This window comes from Dipteris shenzhenensis, chromosome 6 (assembly GCF_047967505.1).
Source record: "Dipteris shenzhenensis isolate YYH24624 ecotype China chromosome 6, Dip_SZ_1.0, whole genome shotgun sequence".
NCBI classification, from domain to species: domain Eukaryota; kingdom Viridiplantae; phylum Streptophyta; class Polypodiopsida; order Gleicheniales; family Dipteridaceae; genus Dipteris; species Dipteris shenzhenensis.
The window spans coordinates 25,647,339-25,662,268 of NC_141601.1; the positions used below are offsets into that span (position 1 = coordinate 25,647,339).

The window sequence follows — 14,930 nt, forward strand, 5'->3', positions numbered from 1 at the left end:
GAAGTTCCTGCCGCAAAATGAGCTTCCTGGGACCACGGGTGCCAGAGGAGTGAAACCCGTTCACATTCCAGGATACGAGGTGTAAGCTCATGGAGAGGGAGGGGGGGCTGCGAACAACTGTCTGCTCGCGGTCGAAGTCGAAGAAGAACCAGACGTATCGGAATGGAGGCGCTGCCGCTTATGAGAAGGTTTGGAGGGGGAGACGGGGTCGTCCTGCCCGTTCTTCAACACCTTCAGCAAAGGCGAGAGGCCTTTGGTGCCATGAACAAATGCTTTCTCGAGCCAGCTCGAGATCTCTGAAGAGGTCATCCCGTAGAAGGTTCGGAGTTTCTGCTGGGACCAAGCTCTGACATCCTGGGGGAGAGGCCATGACAGGGGAGGTCGGAGGATCATTATCAGTCGGAAGCGTTTGGCGGCGCAACGCCACCGCAAGCGCACGTCGCCCTCGGACCACTGAGTCTCGAGGAGCTGCCCACCGGACGGGCCTATCCAGGAACACACCTGGGCGTGCGTCTGCTCTCTGAGAGCCTCCCAAACCGAGTCGTCTGTCCAGGTCTCGGTGCCATCACTGAGGAACGTGAAAGCGAAGCTAGGGCCATCCCTGGGAGCCAAGGCACCAATCCTCCCATCCGCCCCTTTGCGGAGCAGGAAAATACTGATGTCGAGACAAGCCGGGAAGGTCCCAAGGTCGGCTACATCCAGGTAGTCCCAGGGGCCAGATCTGTAGAAGTCTCGCGGAAGCTCTCTCTCATGGAGCTGAGACCCAACTGAGTCTACCACTGAGGGGCTAGCGGGAAGGGAAGCCTGCTCCACTGGTGGTGTAGACTCCGGGTGTCCTGCCAGCGAGGGGAGAGGGGGAGGAGGCTGAAGGATAGGCAGCTCTGACTCCACGGAGGCGACTGGCGGAGGAGGTGGAGGAGGTGGAGCGGGGGCTGCACACGGCTGGGAAGCCGGTGGTGCAGCTAACTCTGAGGGAGAGGCGAGGGGGACCAGGGGGGGGGGGGGATGGGGGTGCAGCTGGAGCTGGGGCTGAGAGGGAGGAAGAGAAGACTGAGGAAGAGGAGGCGGGGGCTGTAACTGCGGGTCGGGCGACGGGGGGGGGGGAGGAGACTGGGGAGGGGGCTGGGGCGGGGAGGAAAGGGGCGGGGGAACGGGAGAGAGGGGGAACTGAGGCTGTGGAGGGCGGGCTGCCGTCGAAGAAGAAGCTCTCCCAGACCCCTGGGGCGGCTGCCTGACAGGTCTCTGGGGTGCTGCTGCAGGAAGGGTAACCTCTGCCTCCTTGCCTTTATCCGAAGTCTTCTTGTTCTTTCCCCTTTTCCTTTTAACCTCGGTCCAACCGCCCACAACCTCTGGACCCGACTCCTGCTGTCTCGGCTCCTCCTGACGTGGCTGTCCAGGGGGTGGGGGTGGGGGCGGGGGCGGAGGGGTCGGGGGCGGGGGAGGTCGAGACGAGCTGGCGAACCGTGGACAAGCAGCCGCCAAGTGCCCAAAGCCGTGGCACCGCAGGCACTGACCTGGCTGTCCGGTGACTATCATGCTCTGGGTGATACTGCCGACATCTGTCACAATCTCGATCACAGCAGGGAGAGTCGCAGGATCCGCCACCGCCACTCGGACTCGGGGGGCTCCTGCCGTGGTCACCGCGTCGGCAAAGGTGTCGTGCATAACCCAGCCAAAATGGGAGCCCAAGTCCCTGACAATCGGGCGCAACTCTGCAGCAAGCCCTGGAAAAACAAGTGTCACTGGGTGTCGAGGTATGCGGAACCGAGCATCGAACTCCGCTGCGCTGAATCCACGGTACCACGGGACTATCATGATAATCTTCCCATCCACCGAGGTGGGGGAACTGGCAATCAGGTTGCTCGCAGCTTTCTCACTGGAGAGTTTGAGCCAGAAGATGCCCCTTCCCATAAGGGCCACCTCCTCAATATGGCCATCCTCTAACAGGAGAGTGGACTGGAGCCAGTCCCTGATGGCTAACCTGGAGGGGGAGTGACCAATGACTCTACCGTAAACAGAGGTACGCGTAAAGTCAATGGCAACCTCCTGAACACGAGATGACTGTCGCTCTGTCAGGATAACGCGGTAGGCATCTGGAGAGGGAGGGTCCGACTGGGCCTCCGGATCCGGGCAGGGGGCCGCCATACCGCCAAGACTAACTGCAAGCTTCCGATGGGGAGTATGAACAGGCTGCCACCCCAAAAAAGGGGGGACGAAGCGGGAGGTGGAGCCTGGGGGTGAGGCGGGCGAGGCGGGGTGAGGGGGCGGGGGGGTTGGAGCGGAGGGCGGGGTGAAGGGAACGGGGTGCGGGGAACGGGGGGGGCGCGGGAGGGCGGGGGGGGGGTGGCGGGGGCGGAGAGGTAAAGCGGGGGGCGGGGAGAGCGAAATGGAGGCGGGGGGGCGGGTGAGGTGAGAGGGGACGGCGGGTGAGGCAGAGCGGGGGAGGGAGGGGGTGAGGCGAAGCGAGGGGGGGGGAGGGGTGAAGCGAGGTGGGGCGGAGGGGGGCGGAGTGGATGAGAGCGGAGGGGGGGATGAGAGGGCGGGTGAGACGAGGGGAAGGGGGGGGGTGGAGGCGTAAGGAGGGGGCAGCGAGGGTGAGGTGAGAAGGAGCGGGGGAGAAGGGGGGATTAGAGGCGAAGGGAGGGGGCGGCGGGGGTGAGGGGAGATGGAGCGGCGCGGCGGGGCGGGGCGGGAGAACAGTGAGGGAGGGGCGGTTTGGAGCGAAGCGGCGGGGGGCGAGAAAGAACAGCGAGGGGGGGGGGCGAGAGCGAGGCGAGGCGAGGGGAGGGGCGCAGCGAGGTGGCCGGCGGGTGAGGGGGAGGGGGGGCGGGGGGCGAGGGCGGAAGGGGAGGGAAGGGAGCGGAGGTGGTGGCGGCGGGAGGAAGAGCTAAGGGGAGGTAGAGCGAGCGGCGGTAGGGAGGGGAAGCTCACAGGAGCATTGCAACTTTTTTGAAAAAGCAAAACTAGTATGTGGACAACAGAGCATCACAATGTGAGAAAGAGAGAGAGAAGCAGACAAGCTAGGAGCAAGAGCTAGGAAACCCAAAACGTGAAAGCTGCAATAGATAAGATTTACTACAAAGTAGTGTGGAGGTGGTTTTGTCTAAGTGACAAAACCACACTAACCTACTAATTGTGGTTAGGGGAAAAAACCTCTAGTGAGGGAAAAGTGCCCCTAACTCACTTATGGATTACATTGGTCATTGCCTAGAGTTATGGCAATAATTCTAACACCCCCCTATGGTGCCAATGTGATGATGTACAAGGAAGTGATCAATCACCAAAAGAAGATAAGTTCAGGGCACTGCGAAATGCCTCAAACTTCTCATGTTGTGGAAGTGTGCTTTGGTGAAGATGTCTGCAACATTGTCATGTGTTGACACATAGATCATACTTATCTCCCCTGCATGCTACTTCTCTCTGACATAATGATAATGAACCTCAATGTGCTTTGTGCGAGCATGAAACACAAGATTCTTTGCCACTACTATATTACGCTAACTATCAGTGAGAATCAGAGAAGGACCCTCCTATGAGATATAAAGATCAAAAAACAAACGACGCAACCGAACACATTCAACTGTCACTGTGAAAGCTGCCCTGTACTCAGCTTCACATGAGGAAGTAGCCACAGTAGATTGTTTCTTGCTCAACCAAGAAATGCAAGCTTTGCTCAAAAAGAAACAATTACCACTTGTGGACTGCCTAGTGTCATAGGCTCCAACCCAATCTGAGTCACTGTAAGCATGCATCTACAAGTCACCCCCCCTGGGAAACATCAAGCCATAAGACTTTGTGCTTTGCAAGTAACGAAAGATGCGTTTTACAGCCTGCCAATGTGTTGTCTTTGGGCTGTGCATATACCTGCTCACCTGAAATACTGCATACTAAATATCGGGCCGTGTATTGCACAAATAAACGAGGCATCCAACAACCTCGCTGTAAAGTGTGGCATCCACTGATTCACCTGCATCATACATAGTAAGCTTCAGCCTTGGCTCCATGGGAGTGGCTGTAGGCTTATAATCTTGCATGTTGAATCCATCCAAGAGCTTTTTCACATACTTGGATTGAGACATAACAATGCCACACACATGAACTGGATCCCCAAATAGAAATTTAACATGCCCAAATCTATCATGTTAAATTCAGCTTTCAATTCAACCTTGAAATCTACAATTATTTTCTCATTTGGACCCTGTGAGCAGTATGTCATCTACATAAAGAATGACTAAAATATTCACCCCCATCTTTCTTGATGTAGACGATTCTTTTAATGGGACTATTGTGTAACCCCTTGCTTGCCAAGAAGGCATCAATCTTGGCATACCATGCACGTGGGGCTTGTTTAAAGCTTTATTTAGCTTGCAAACTTGAAGTGCATTGCCCGAAAGTGCAAAGCCAGAAGGTTGTTTGACATAAACCTATTCCTGCAAGTCTCCATTAGAGAAAGCTGTTTTTATGTCCAACTCATGGACATTCCAAACAAAAGTTGCAGCCATGGCAATAACTGATCTGATAGTTGTCATCCGGGATGTAGGAATAAAACTCTCCTCATAATCTATGCCCTTTTTCTAAGCATAGCCTTTGGCAACCAGCCGTGCCTTGTACCTATCAATGGACCCATCTGGCTTCCTTTTCACTTTGAAAACCCATTTCGTACCAATGGCATGTTTTCCTAGTGGTAAATCCACAACATCCCGAGTCTGATTTTTCTCAATGGACTGCAATTCATTGTGCATGGCATTCATCTAGTGCACATTATCCTTGGCTTCTTCGAAAGTATCAGGTTCTTCTTCATCAAGAAGAGTACCTGCATAAGCTGATTCAACAAAAAGAGCCCCCCCTGCGTGCCTTGCTGCATTACGAGTCTTGCCAAGTCTAGAGTTTGTAGCAACCAGTTCGGAACTATTTTGTATCTCTTGAATCTCTTGCCTGACAACATCATCCACTGCTTGTGGAGGAATAAAATCAGCAGGTGGCTGAATCAGGGCATGCGGATCAAGAGGAGGTTACTGTAAATGCTGATTTTCAGCACGAGTATCACCTAAGGAACCAAAAGCAATAGGAAGGAACCCCTCAAAAACATCATCTGAAGAAGCTGGAATAGTGAATTCAGCATGGGTATGAGCTGAATTCTCTGAAAAAATTTCATCTCTACTCACAAAAATCTTGCGTGTGGCAGGATTGTAGAGATGATAGCCTTTGCTTTCTACACTATACCCAACAAAGATACACTTTAGTGCCTTATCTGACAACTTATGTCGAAACTCCACAGACACGTGTGCATATGCAACACATCCAAAGACACGAAAATGATCCACTGAAGGCTTTCTCCCATGCCAAGCCTCATAGGGAGTGATTGTCTTCAAAGCCTTGGTGGGAGCTCGATTCAAAACATAATTGGCACACATGAGCCCTTCAAGCCAGAATCTGAGGCAACTTCTTGCTAGTGAGCATGCATCTATCCATCTCCATGAGAGTTCTATTTTTTCACTCAGCTTTGTCATTTTGCTGAGAGGTAAGCCTCGCTGTAAGTTGATGTGTGATGCCTTTCTCCTTCAAAAATACCTCAAATTCATGAGACATATACTCCCCCCCTCTGTCAGTGCGAAGTGTATGCAGCTTGAGTCTTGTCTCATTTTCAACCTTGGCCACAAAGTGTTTGGAATGCATAAACACATCTAAATTGTTTTTTAAGCCATGTAATTTGTGTAGTCATCTATAAATGTGACATGATACACATAACCACCCAAAGCAGGTGTCCTCATTGGACCACGGACATCACTATGTATGAGCTGTAATTTCCGGACAGCTTGTACTGCACCATCCTTTTTAAAGGGAAATCTATGCATCTTACCGAGGATGCACCCTTCACAAGAATGAGGAAGAGGTGACTCCAAAGGAGGTAATGCATCAACCATAGCATGCTTCTGAAGTGTCATCAAGTTGCCATAGCTCATGTGTCCATATCTGGCATGCCATAGCTCCACATTCTGCACTCTCTTTGCAAGCTTAGTTCTAACCTTGCACTACTTTTCTCTCTATATCTGTCATGACATTGGTGCCTTGACAATATCCTCATACTCCATATACTAAACAAAACTTATTTGCATGATTTGCAAGTAAAATCTCCTGGCATAATGTAGAAATTCATTGCTTTATAATCACACTTTAAAACTCGTCTAAATCTTTTCCATATGCAAAAAAAGATTGTGGAATGTCCATACCCCAGAAGAAAGGAAAATAGCTCATGATGCAGGTCTTAAGAATTATTATGTGGAAGTACCTTATGACTTGCAAGATGTAACATTAATTTGCTGTCCTAGCATGTAGGCTGGCCATCACATATAAAACATTTGGTAGTCTAGGCTTTAAAGTGGTGTAGACAAACATGCTTACTACTTGGACTTAGATGCAGTGCTAAACTACAAATGGCCACTATATGATCCTTTTTCCATAGTTTTTGGTGCTTGGTTTTTCTGTTTTGTTATGAGAGCCTGCTACTCCTAGATCCCTTCAATAACAGGAAAACTATACTAATTATCATCAAGGAAGAAGATAATCACATATACGAGACATGTATGTATATGTGTAAGGATCCTAAGTCCTATCAAGAAAAAGAACTTCAAACAGACTCAGTGAACACGTGCAATGAGAATAAGTAGAAAGAAAAGTATAGGAATAACATGGAGCTATAGATATGATTTTACATCTTGCACCACACATATCCAAACACCCTTACAGTATTAAACTACGTGTATACAAGTCTTTGTGCCGAGTTTTGGATGAATCTTGAAACATTGAAAGACACTTAGTCATAATTAAGACCAGAGCCTATCACTTGAGGAGAAGGCTTGCCTTTTACACATTGCCCACAACTTTCCAAAACTACACAAAATAAGAAAAAATCATAGAGTCTCTCACGAATGAAATGATGTAATATATATACTATGATCTTGAGACCAAGGTGTACGTCCCAACTTTGAAAAAAAACACGTCAGCCTGCATAAACTCGAATCTAGGGAGGTGTGACTATATACTCTTAACCTATGATTGTTAAGCCTTTCTTGCTCGCTCACTCTTTGGCTTTGTGCCATTACAGCTTTCAAAAACTCAACCCATTTTTATTCCACTGGCATCCAACATGTGTGATATTATAGGACATCTACCAGATCCCATACAGGACCCAAAGAGAAGAGAATAACCTCCAACAGAATTTCCATCTTGAAAGTGGCCTAGCTCAGGTTGCTTTGCATTGGCATCCTCAACTGCAACAGGTGACCTCTCGGACCCTGATGGACTCATGTTCTGAGGCCTTCCAAGACCTTCCAAAGACTGCATTGAAGGGTTTTGCTGTTCAGGTGTATCAGGTAACGGCACGGTGGGTAAAAAGTATAATCCGTCCTGAGAGACATCTGAATCACTGTAGGCGGCAATCTTTTCTGCAGTCATAATGTCAACTTCTTCGTTCTGGTTAACTTCAGTCGGTTTAACCTGCACAAATGAGTAGAGTATTTCTCCAAGACATGCCTCAAAACCCCAATACCACAAAAACCAAAAAGAAAAGGCAAATCCTTTTTCAAAACCTTACCTTTTCGATGTCAGGGACTATGTCAAACTCATCTTCTCTCTCGATGTACTCCTCATTTTCTTCCAATTCTTGGAAATCTGGTGCAAATGCACTCCAGTTCTCGGTGTAGTCCTTAGCCCACAGGTACACCACTCCTGACATGGAAACTGATGCCACCACTGGTCGAGTAGGGTGCCAAGCAAGGTCCGTTAGTCCCTCCTTTGGGCCTTCCAATATTCTAACCAACTGCCCATTTCTGTTCCAGATGTGTATTTTATGCTCTCCTTTACTTGCAGAGGCGCCCACAACAAATTCCCCATCACTATTAAAGCACGCCGCTTTCCAATGCATTTTGTTCACAGCGTCCTGAAATTCCCTAACCAGGCGAAGACATCCCAAACCACGGCTTTTCAATATATCGCCCAAGTTTCCGTCTTCTGAGGCGCTGAGTAAGTTGGCCAAACTTTCGGCAGTGTTATTTCGAGGCAGGAGATTCTCGTATACTCGGATGACTCTATCATTTGAATTCGTCAGCAGATATTGCCCACTCCGGCTAAACACTATCTGTCTTATAACTGCATTCCCAGGAACTGGAACCGTGGCCTGCACCTGCTTAGTCTTCACATCGATAATTAGTATTTCCCCTTTCGAATTGCCCACATAGATGAGATCACCCCTTTTACTGAAACTCGCTGCCGCAGGGGAGTAAGTGATGCTAGCCTCTGTAATTTTACCTCGCGCTGCGGGAACAACATCAGATACGTTGGAAGCAGCCACCGGGAGTACGGAAGTCGTACCAGAGGTAAAATCCACTAGCACAGGAGCACTTGACATAGGACATGCCAAACAGAGGGATGGAGCGGAAGAACCAGGATCGAGGCGAGCATGAAGCGCAGCTTGCGGAAGCGTCACGGCTGCTATCCTGGCTCCCTGCGTTACGTCCCATAGTGCTAGAGACTTATCGATCGAGGCAGCCAGTAGATGATGCCCAGACTTGGACCAATTGACGCTTGTTATTGATGCGGTACAGTCCTTGTCCCGAAGTTCCTTGGCAACGCCTCTAGTGTCGAAGTCCCAAATGACGCACGTCCCATCTGTGCATCCCGCTGCGAGGAATACAGAAGCCATACCATCAGGTTTGTTTCCAACTCCGGAACAAAGCAGTAACAACGATCTAATCAATGAAATTTTCATGCTTGATTCACTGCATCTGCTACGTGACAGGATCAGTATTTTCGAATGAAAAACTTAAAAGCATACTCCCGCCCCTGTCCAACAAAATCTCCAATCCAATACCAAGTATAAGATCGTGAAGTTCTTATGCTGATAAAGAAGGGTACCAGCAAGAAGTGTCCCCCGTCGGTTAAAAGCGATGCATTTGGTGATCCCGTGCTCCAGATACTCCTCGATCACTTCCGGAAAATCACTCTGAAACGGGTCTGTAATGCAATGCGATAGCGAAATTAGCGAGATGAAGTTAAGTTACTGTAATTGAAAGTTTTGTTTTGCCAATTTTGCAAGTATCGAGCATGGAGACTGAGGGGGAAACTCAGAAGAGAAGAACCAAAACCCAAAACCCATCTCTCTCTCTCTCTCTCTCTCTCTCTCTCTCTCTCTTTTCTTCTTTTCTTATATAGCTGCTGCTGCTGCTTCTTCTTCTTCTTCTTCAAGCTTGCCATCGCCATAGCCAACACACAAGCAATCCAGAACAGCGCTCTCTCTCTCTCTCTCTCTTTCTCTCTCGTGAGGAAGTTGAGTTTTGAACTGAACAATCAATCAAAACATCTCTCTCATGGCCAACACACAAGCAATCCAGCACAGCGCTCTCTCCCCCTCTCTCTCTCTCTCTCTCTCTCTCTCTCTCGCGAGGAAGCTGAGTTCTGAACTGAACGACTCAATCAAAACCCCTCTCTCTCTCTCTCTATCATCCTCTGACTTGCGATTTCCACACGCAAAGTCCACTTTCACGTACCCAGGAGACAGAGATTCATGGCTGGGTAGAGTGAGGGAGGGCAAGAGGTGGTTCCTCAGAATCGAAGGAAGGTGCCATGGATGATGATGATGATGATGATGATGATGATGATGGGCGACAAGCTTTGGGTTCCAACTTCAAAGGTTCGCCCTTTGTATTACGGTCTTATTAGTGGTTTTGTTGTTGTCCTTCATGTGGCATGTGGGCAGATCATAGACCCTCTGCCCACCGGGTGCCCCTTGATAGAACCAAGGGTAGGTGCGTTGCCCATGTCCAAGCCTACGTCCAAGATGCATTCAATGCACCATCGGAATTTCAAACAGAATAGACTTCCTCGTCTCACAAGAGCATACGTTGATCTAGCAAAAGGCAATTCGGGATTTCGCATGTCTGACAGATCCCCTGCCCCCCACCCCCAAGCACCTTTCAATTACCTTTGGACCAATTACAACATTTGGTTCCCAAGCATTGGCCAATAGTGCCCCGTTTTGTATTGTCAAACATCCACCCGTGACCCCATCTAAACATGACACCCAGGCGGCAGTCTCCCATAATGAAGTTCCCATCTGAACCCAACCTTACACACATGAAACTAGAACACAAAGGTTTATTGAGCTTATTACAAACGCTGCTCCAAACTTTCAAATGCATCTTTCCACAAAGAAAGAATAGATGCAATGTTTGTAGTTGTTGTTGTAGATGCAACCATGGACGATCAAAAAATTTATGAACCTCAACTTCATGTTTGCAAGAAGGGCATTTTGGTAGAGGCAATAGAGCCTCGATAAGACATTGTAGTACAAATCTCCTTGCTATGTGTGCATCGTATAAAGCATTGCCAAAAAACAATTCGTATTAATATTGTGCAATACTATGTTCCCATGTCCCCTCTTGTTGGTATCAATCGAGCCTTGCATGGTTGAAAAAATGCAACACGATCATTCCTTGTAGCATTTTTAGCAAGTCTAAGTGGTTGGAGGTTAAAATGGCCGACAAAGGTTAAATTTTAGTGGTTTGGAGGTTAAAATTTGGCCAATAATTTTCAAGAGCACCAAAATAGTTAACTAGTGCAGCCATGGAATGCTCCATGTCCTTTGGAATAGATTTTGAAACATTGCGGAAAACATGACTACCTTGTGAAGTTCCACAGTACATTAGAACATTTTTTTCAACATGTGGTCATTGTCACATGCCACTTGGCACGATTAAGTAGGACACCCTTTGGGTCTTGTTTAGGAGTAAAGATGCCCCCTCTCAATCTCGCTCTAAATCTCCATGTGTATGGCCTCTCATTCGCTCTAAATCTCTACGTACTATTTGATAGTATGGCCTGTCATTCTCACTCTAAATCTCTATGACAACACATCACCTTAGCATCAATCATGTCTTTAGCATACTCAAATAGGCCTTTTGGTTACAACGATTACAAGTTTAAAAATACAATGTTGAGTGCTCGCACAAGTCATGCAAGGGTGTTCACATTGTTAGGACTAGCGAACGCCCCCTGAGGATCAAGGAGGCGAGCCGTGCAAGGATGTTAGTGATATCGACACCATCCAAGGGGTGTGGTCTTGGGCACCCCAATGGATGCCACGAGTGTGCTTTGTCAACACCCTTTCATAGGACTCTTTTTGTATGGCTCCCCACCACATTTAGGGTAATAGAACTTGAAAGGGTAGCTATTATTCTTGGAAAGTTAGCTTTTGGAACTAATTTACTATGTAAAGAATTGGATGAATTATGCCTCTCCAATGCTTGTATGTCACACAAAAACAAGTCTACACCTAGAATGGTGGCTCCTAATGGCATGCACACCATGGGATTCACTCCTAATTCCATAAAAAGCTACATGTACTTGAAGGTATTCTCTATGGCCACTTACCATGTAAATTTTTCATGGTAAGAAATTTTGCACGTGTTCATCCTTGAAGCATTAATTAATGTTTTCATTTAATGATTTTCAATGTGAGATGCGTGTTTTGTTCACTCTCAATATAAGCTAAAAGCATTATGTACTAGATTCCTTTTTGCACAAGGACTACTTGATTTGACTAGGCCATTTGTGACTTGTGAGGTCAAGGGAGGTCTTGCTTTAGCTTATCCACAAGGACTAGTGCTAAAAAGAGGGGCATTGTAGGGAGCACGGTAAATAAGATCTTATCATAGGCATCGTCACCCCTATACAAAGGGTTTTGTTCAAATCTTAAGAACACATGTATCAAGGCCTTTATAGTACAAATGAATCCTCTAGGAAGCACACTAAGTCTACCACTAGCTAACTTCAAGATACAAACCAGCTAATAATTTTAGATGGGCACTCAAAATTTGGTTTGGTTACTTGAACATACCCCATGGGGAGCCTCTTCTAAAGTCCTTAGGCATAGAAAGTTTGGATTATGTTACTTGAAGGTGTCCTCCACAACCATGTGCCATTATGATTCACATACCAAGTTGTTTGTGCAAGTGGCAATCATGATTTGCAAGCAAGTTACTTTTTGAATTTTGAGCAATAAACAATGTTTTCACTTGATAGTATTCAACATGAAAGGTATTGGTTTTGATCACTCTCAAGATAAACTAAAAGCAGTACATACTGAGTTTTAAATTTTGCAAGATGACTTCACTAGGACATATGTGACTTGCAAGCAAGTTTCCTTTTAAATTTTGTAGCAATAAACAATGTTTTTACTTCACAGTATTCAACATTTCAACATGCTAGGTATTGGTTGATCACTCTCAATATCAACTAAAAGCATTACGTACTAATTTTTTAATCTTGCATTCTCAATATAAACTAAAAGCATTACGTACTAGGTCTTTAATCTTGCAAATGATTTGACTCTGCCATATGTGACTTTATGCAGGCACGTGAGGTCTCGCTTTAATTTATCCAAAGGATTGTAACACATTGTGATAGAACATTTATGCTCACAAGCATAAGAACTTGCTTGTTATCATGATAATCATTTGATAATATGTAGCTTTGGGGGAATTTTTACATTAAAGGGTTGGCAGTGCATAAAAATATTAGAGGATAGAAAGGTGGGTCAAACTCAAAATGATTTGATAACTTTGTATAATCTTGAGAGTGTGGCCAAATCAACAAGGGAGTGTTCTCAATCTATTGTTTCCAACACTCTTCAACTCTTTAATGTCATCCTATACGTGCTAAGTATTTGAATCACTCAAGCAACGTTATCTAGCTATTCGCTATGTTGTTTTCTTGGAACCTCAATTGTTTTTGTTTAATCCTATATTTGTGTCTTCTTATACATGCTAGGTATTTGAATCACTCAAGCATCTTTATCTAGCTATTCGCTATGTTGTTTTGCATGAAATCTCAATTATTTTTGTTTAATCCTATCTTTGTGTTATGGTGAGTCATTTTAGATAGCTGAATAAAGCACACTATGGGTGGTTATAAATAGTCTTCCTTAGAGGAAGCCTAGGACTATCTGGGTCAAGTAAACCCCATTTTCAAATCCTTTAATCAATATCATAAACCTCTTTTCATTTCATTTTATTTTTGTGAATCTCTTTCCTTAAAACTAATGGATCTTTAACCTAGATTTGTGACATCTTTTGACTATTCCTTGTATATGCATCTATAGTAATATGTGATGTTTAATGGAAACCGTGGAAAATGATATTTGTACTAGTAACTACTTTTTCTTGTTGAATTATGGTGGGGTTAATTAATCATGCAGTCTTTTATTTTGAATGAGCAACATAATCAAATCGATCTGTCCAAGCTACCAATAGGATATCTCGTGAGAAAAAGAATATAAATTGGTTGAAATTTAGAAAAGTAACTCTTGACCAATAAGAAATGTACTCTTAAGAAGAATGAAAACGAACACCTAATTAAAAATTACCATTCTAGATAAAGTGGGCTAGAATGGAACAAAATACTAATTGAATGAAATTTATTTATAGCATTACAAGTGTGTTGTTTTACATTCCTAACTTCAAGAGAGCATTATGGGGAAAAAAGGAAATATATGAGTGCTAAGGGATAAGAACAACTAAGACTGCAAACCACTAATTGATATTCAATGCCCCCCTAATGGCTCTCACCTAATTCCTCCATAAGTTTTCTAATTTATACATCCCATCTAGATATTTTAAATCCCCTTCATCTCTACAAATTATTCCATACATAGACCTTTCAGATCATCTTCTCATGCTTTTTTGTTGAGATAGTATGTCAAAATGGAAAGGAGATGCCAAAACTCACACCGTAGCTCTAGAGAAACCTATTTAAATTGACTTGAGGTAAAACCTTATTGAAAAGGCCTTGTTTTCAATCGAGAAATTCAATTGATTTCCCAAGTGAAAAAGGTAGAGATAGCCTAATTAAGCTAAGTTCAAAGGGACAACTTCAAATTTCATGCAACGTCAAGACATCCTTTATCCACTCCTAGGTCTTTCCATATGAAATGTCATGAAAACTTTATTGTAAAAGGGCATTTAATTCTTACTCTCATAAATAAGAGAGAGGGAGGCCCCTCCCTCGTAAATAGAGGGACGTCCTCATTATTCACTCTCCTCTTTACAACCCCCTCCCCTCCTCCTAATTAATACATTTTTAAATTCTTTTCAATTGGGGGGCATGCCCCCCTAATGAATACATTTTTGAATTTGTTTCAATTTGGGGGCCTACCCCCTAATGAATCTCATGCAATTCCTATGTTAGTCTACTCACCTGTGTTTCCCATTTACCTATTCTAAAGGCCCTTAATCTCACCAAATGTTCCATACATATAACTTAACCTAAGGAGAAAGATAATTGAGAAGGTATTTATTTTTTAGTTGAGAAGCTTAATTGATTTCTAGGGTGAAAACATAGAGTACCCAATTAAGCTAAGGTCAAATGGATAGCTTCTACAAAGGGGGGACTTGAACTCATGATATCCACTACCTACTCACGAGGTTTTATGGTGGATACGCTACATGAAGATGTTGTGAAAGGAGCGTATAGGGTTTTCAATTCTTACCCTCATAAATAAGAGCAGAGGGTGGCCCTCCCCTCATTAATAAAGGGATGATCTCATTAATCACTCTCGTCTTTACCCCTCCCCTTGCCTTTCCACCCATCCCCTCATCATTTTTCCATTAATTAATAGAGTTTTGAACTCTTTTAAATTGGGGGGACCTATCTATTCAATCAAATGACTTGCATGGAGAAAACTACTTTGAATAGTTATTTATTTCCTTATCTTATTGAGTAATGATTTGGAAATCTCATCCAACAACTTTGACATATGCTTTAGCCTTTTCCCTACTACTACATCGAAGAGTCTATACAATACTTCAACTAGTGTTGCATGCAATATATATTAGAATAATAAATTCAGTATTTAATATTCCACAACATAAATATCA

At 45.2% G+C, this 14,930-nt stretch overlaps 1 protein-coding gene across 1 annotated transcript in view; it reads right to left on the reverse strand.

Moving 5' to 3' along the window:
* The window catches only part of LOC147900972 (protein RBL-like), a 33,434-nt gene extending 23,678 nt beyond the window's left edge, over positions 1–9,756 (reverse strand). Inside the window, exons 1-4 of the mRNA XM_087376089.1 lie at positions 9,546–9,756; positions 8,914–9,012; positions 7,595–8,679; positions 7,209–7,497 (exon numbers count right to left, since the gene is read on the reverse strand). Coding sequence (XP_087232215.1) covers positions 7,209–7,497; positions 7,595–8,679; positions 8,914–9,012; positions 9,546–9,564 — 1,492 coding nt within the window. The 5' untranslated portion in view covers positions 9,565–9,756. The remainder of the gene's footprint in view (positions 1–7,208; positions 7,498–7,594; positions 8,680–8,913; positions 9,013–9,545) is intronic.
* Between the last annotated feature and the right edge of the window lie 5,174 nt (positions 9,757–14,930).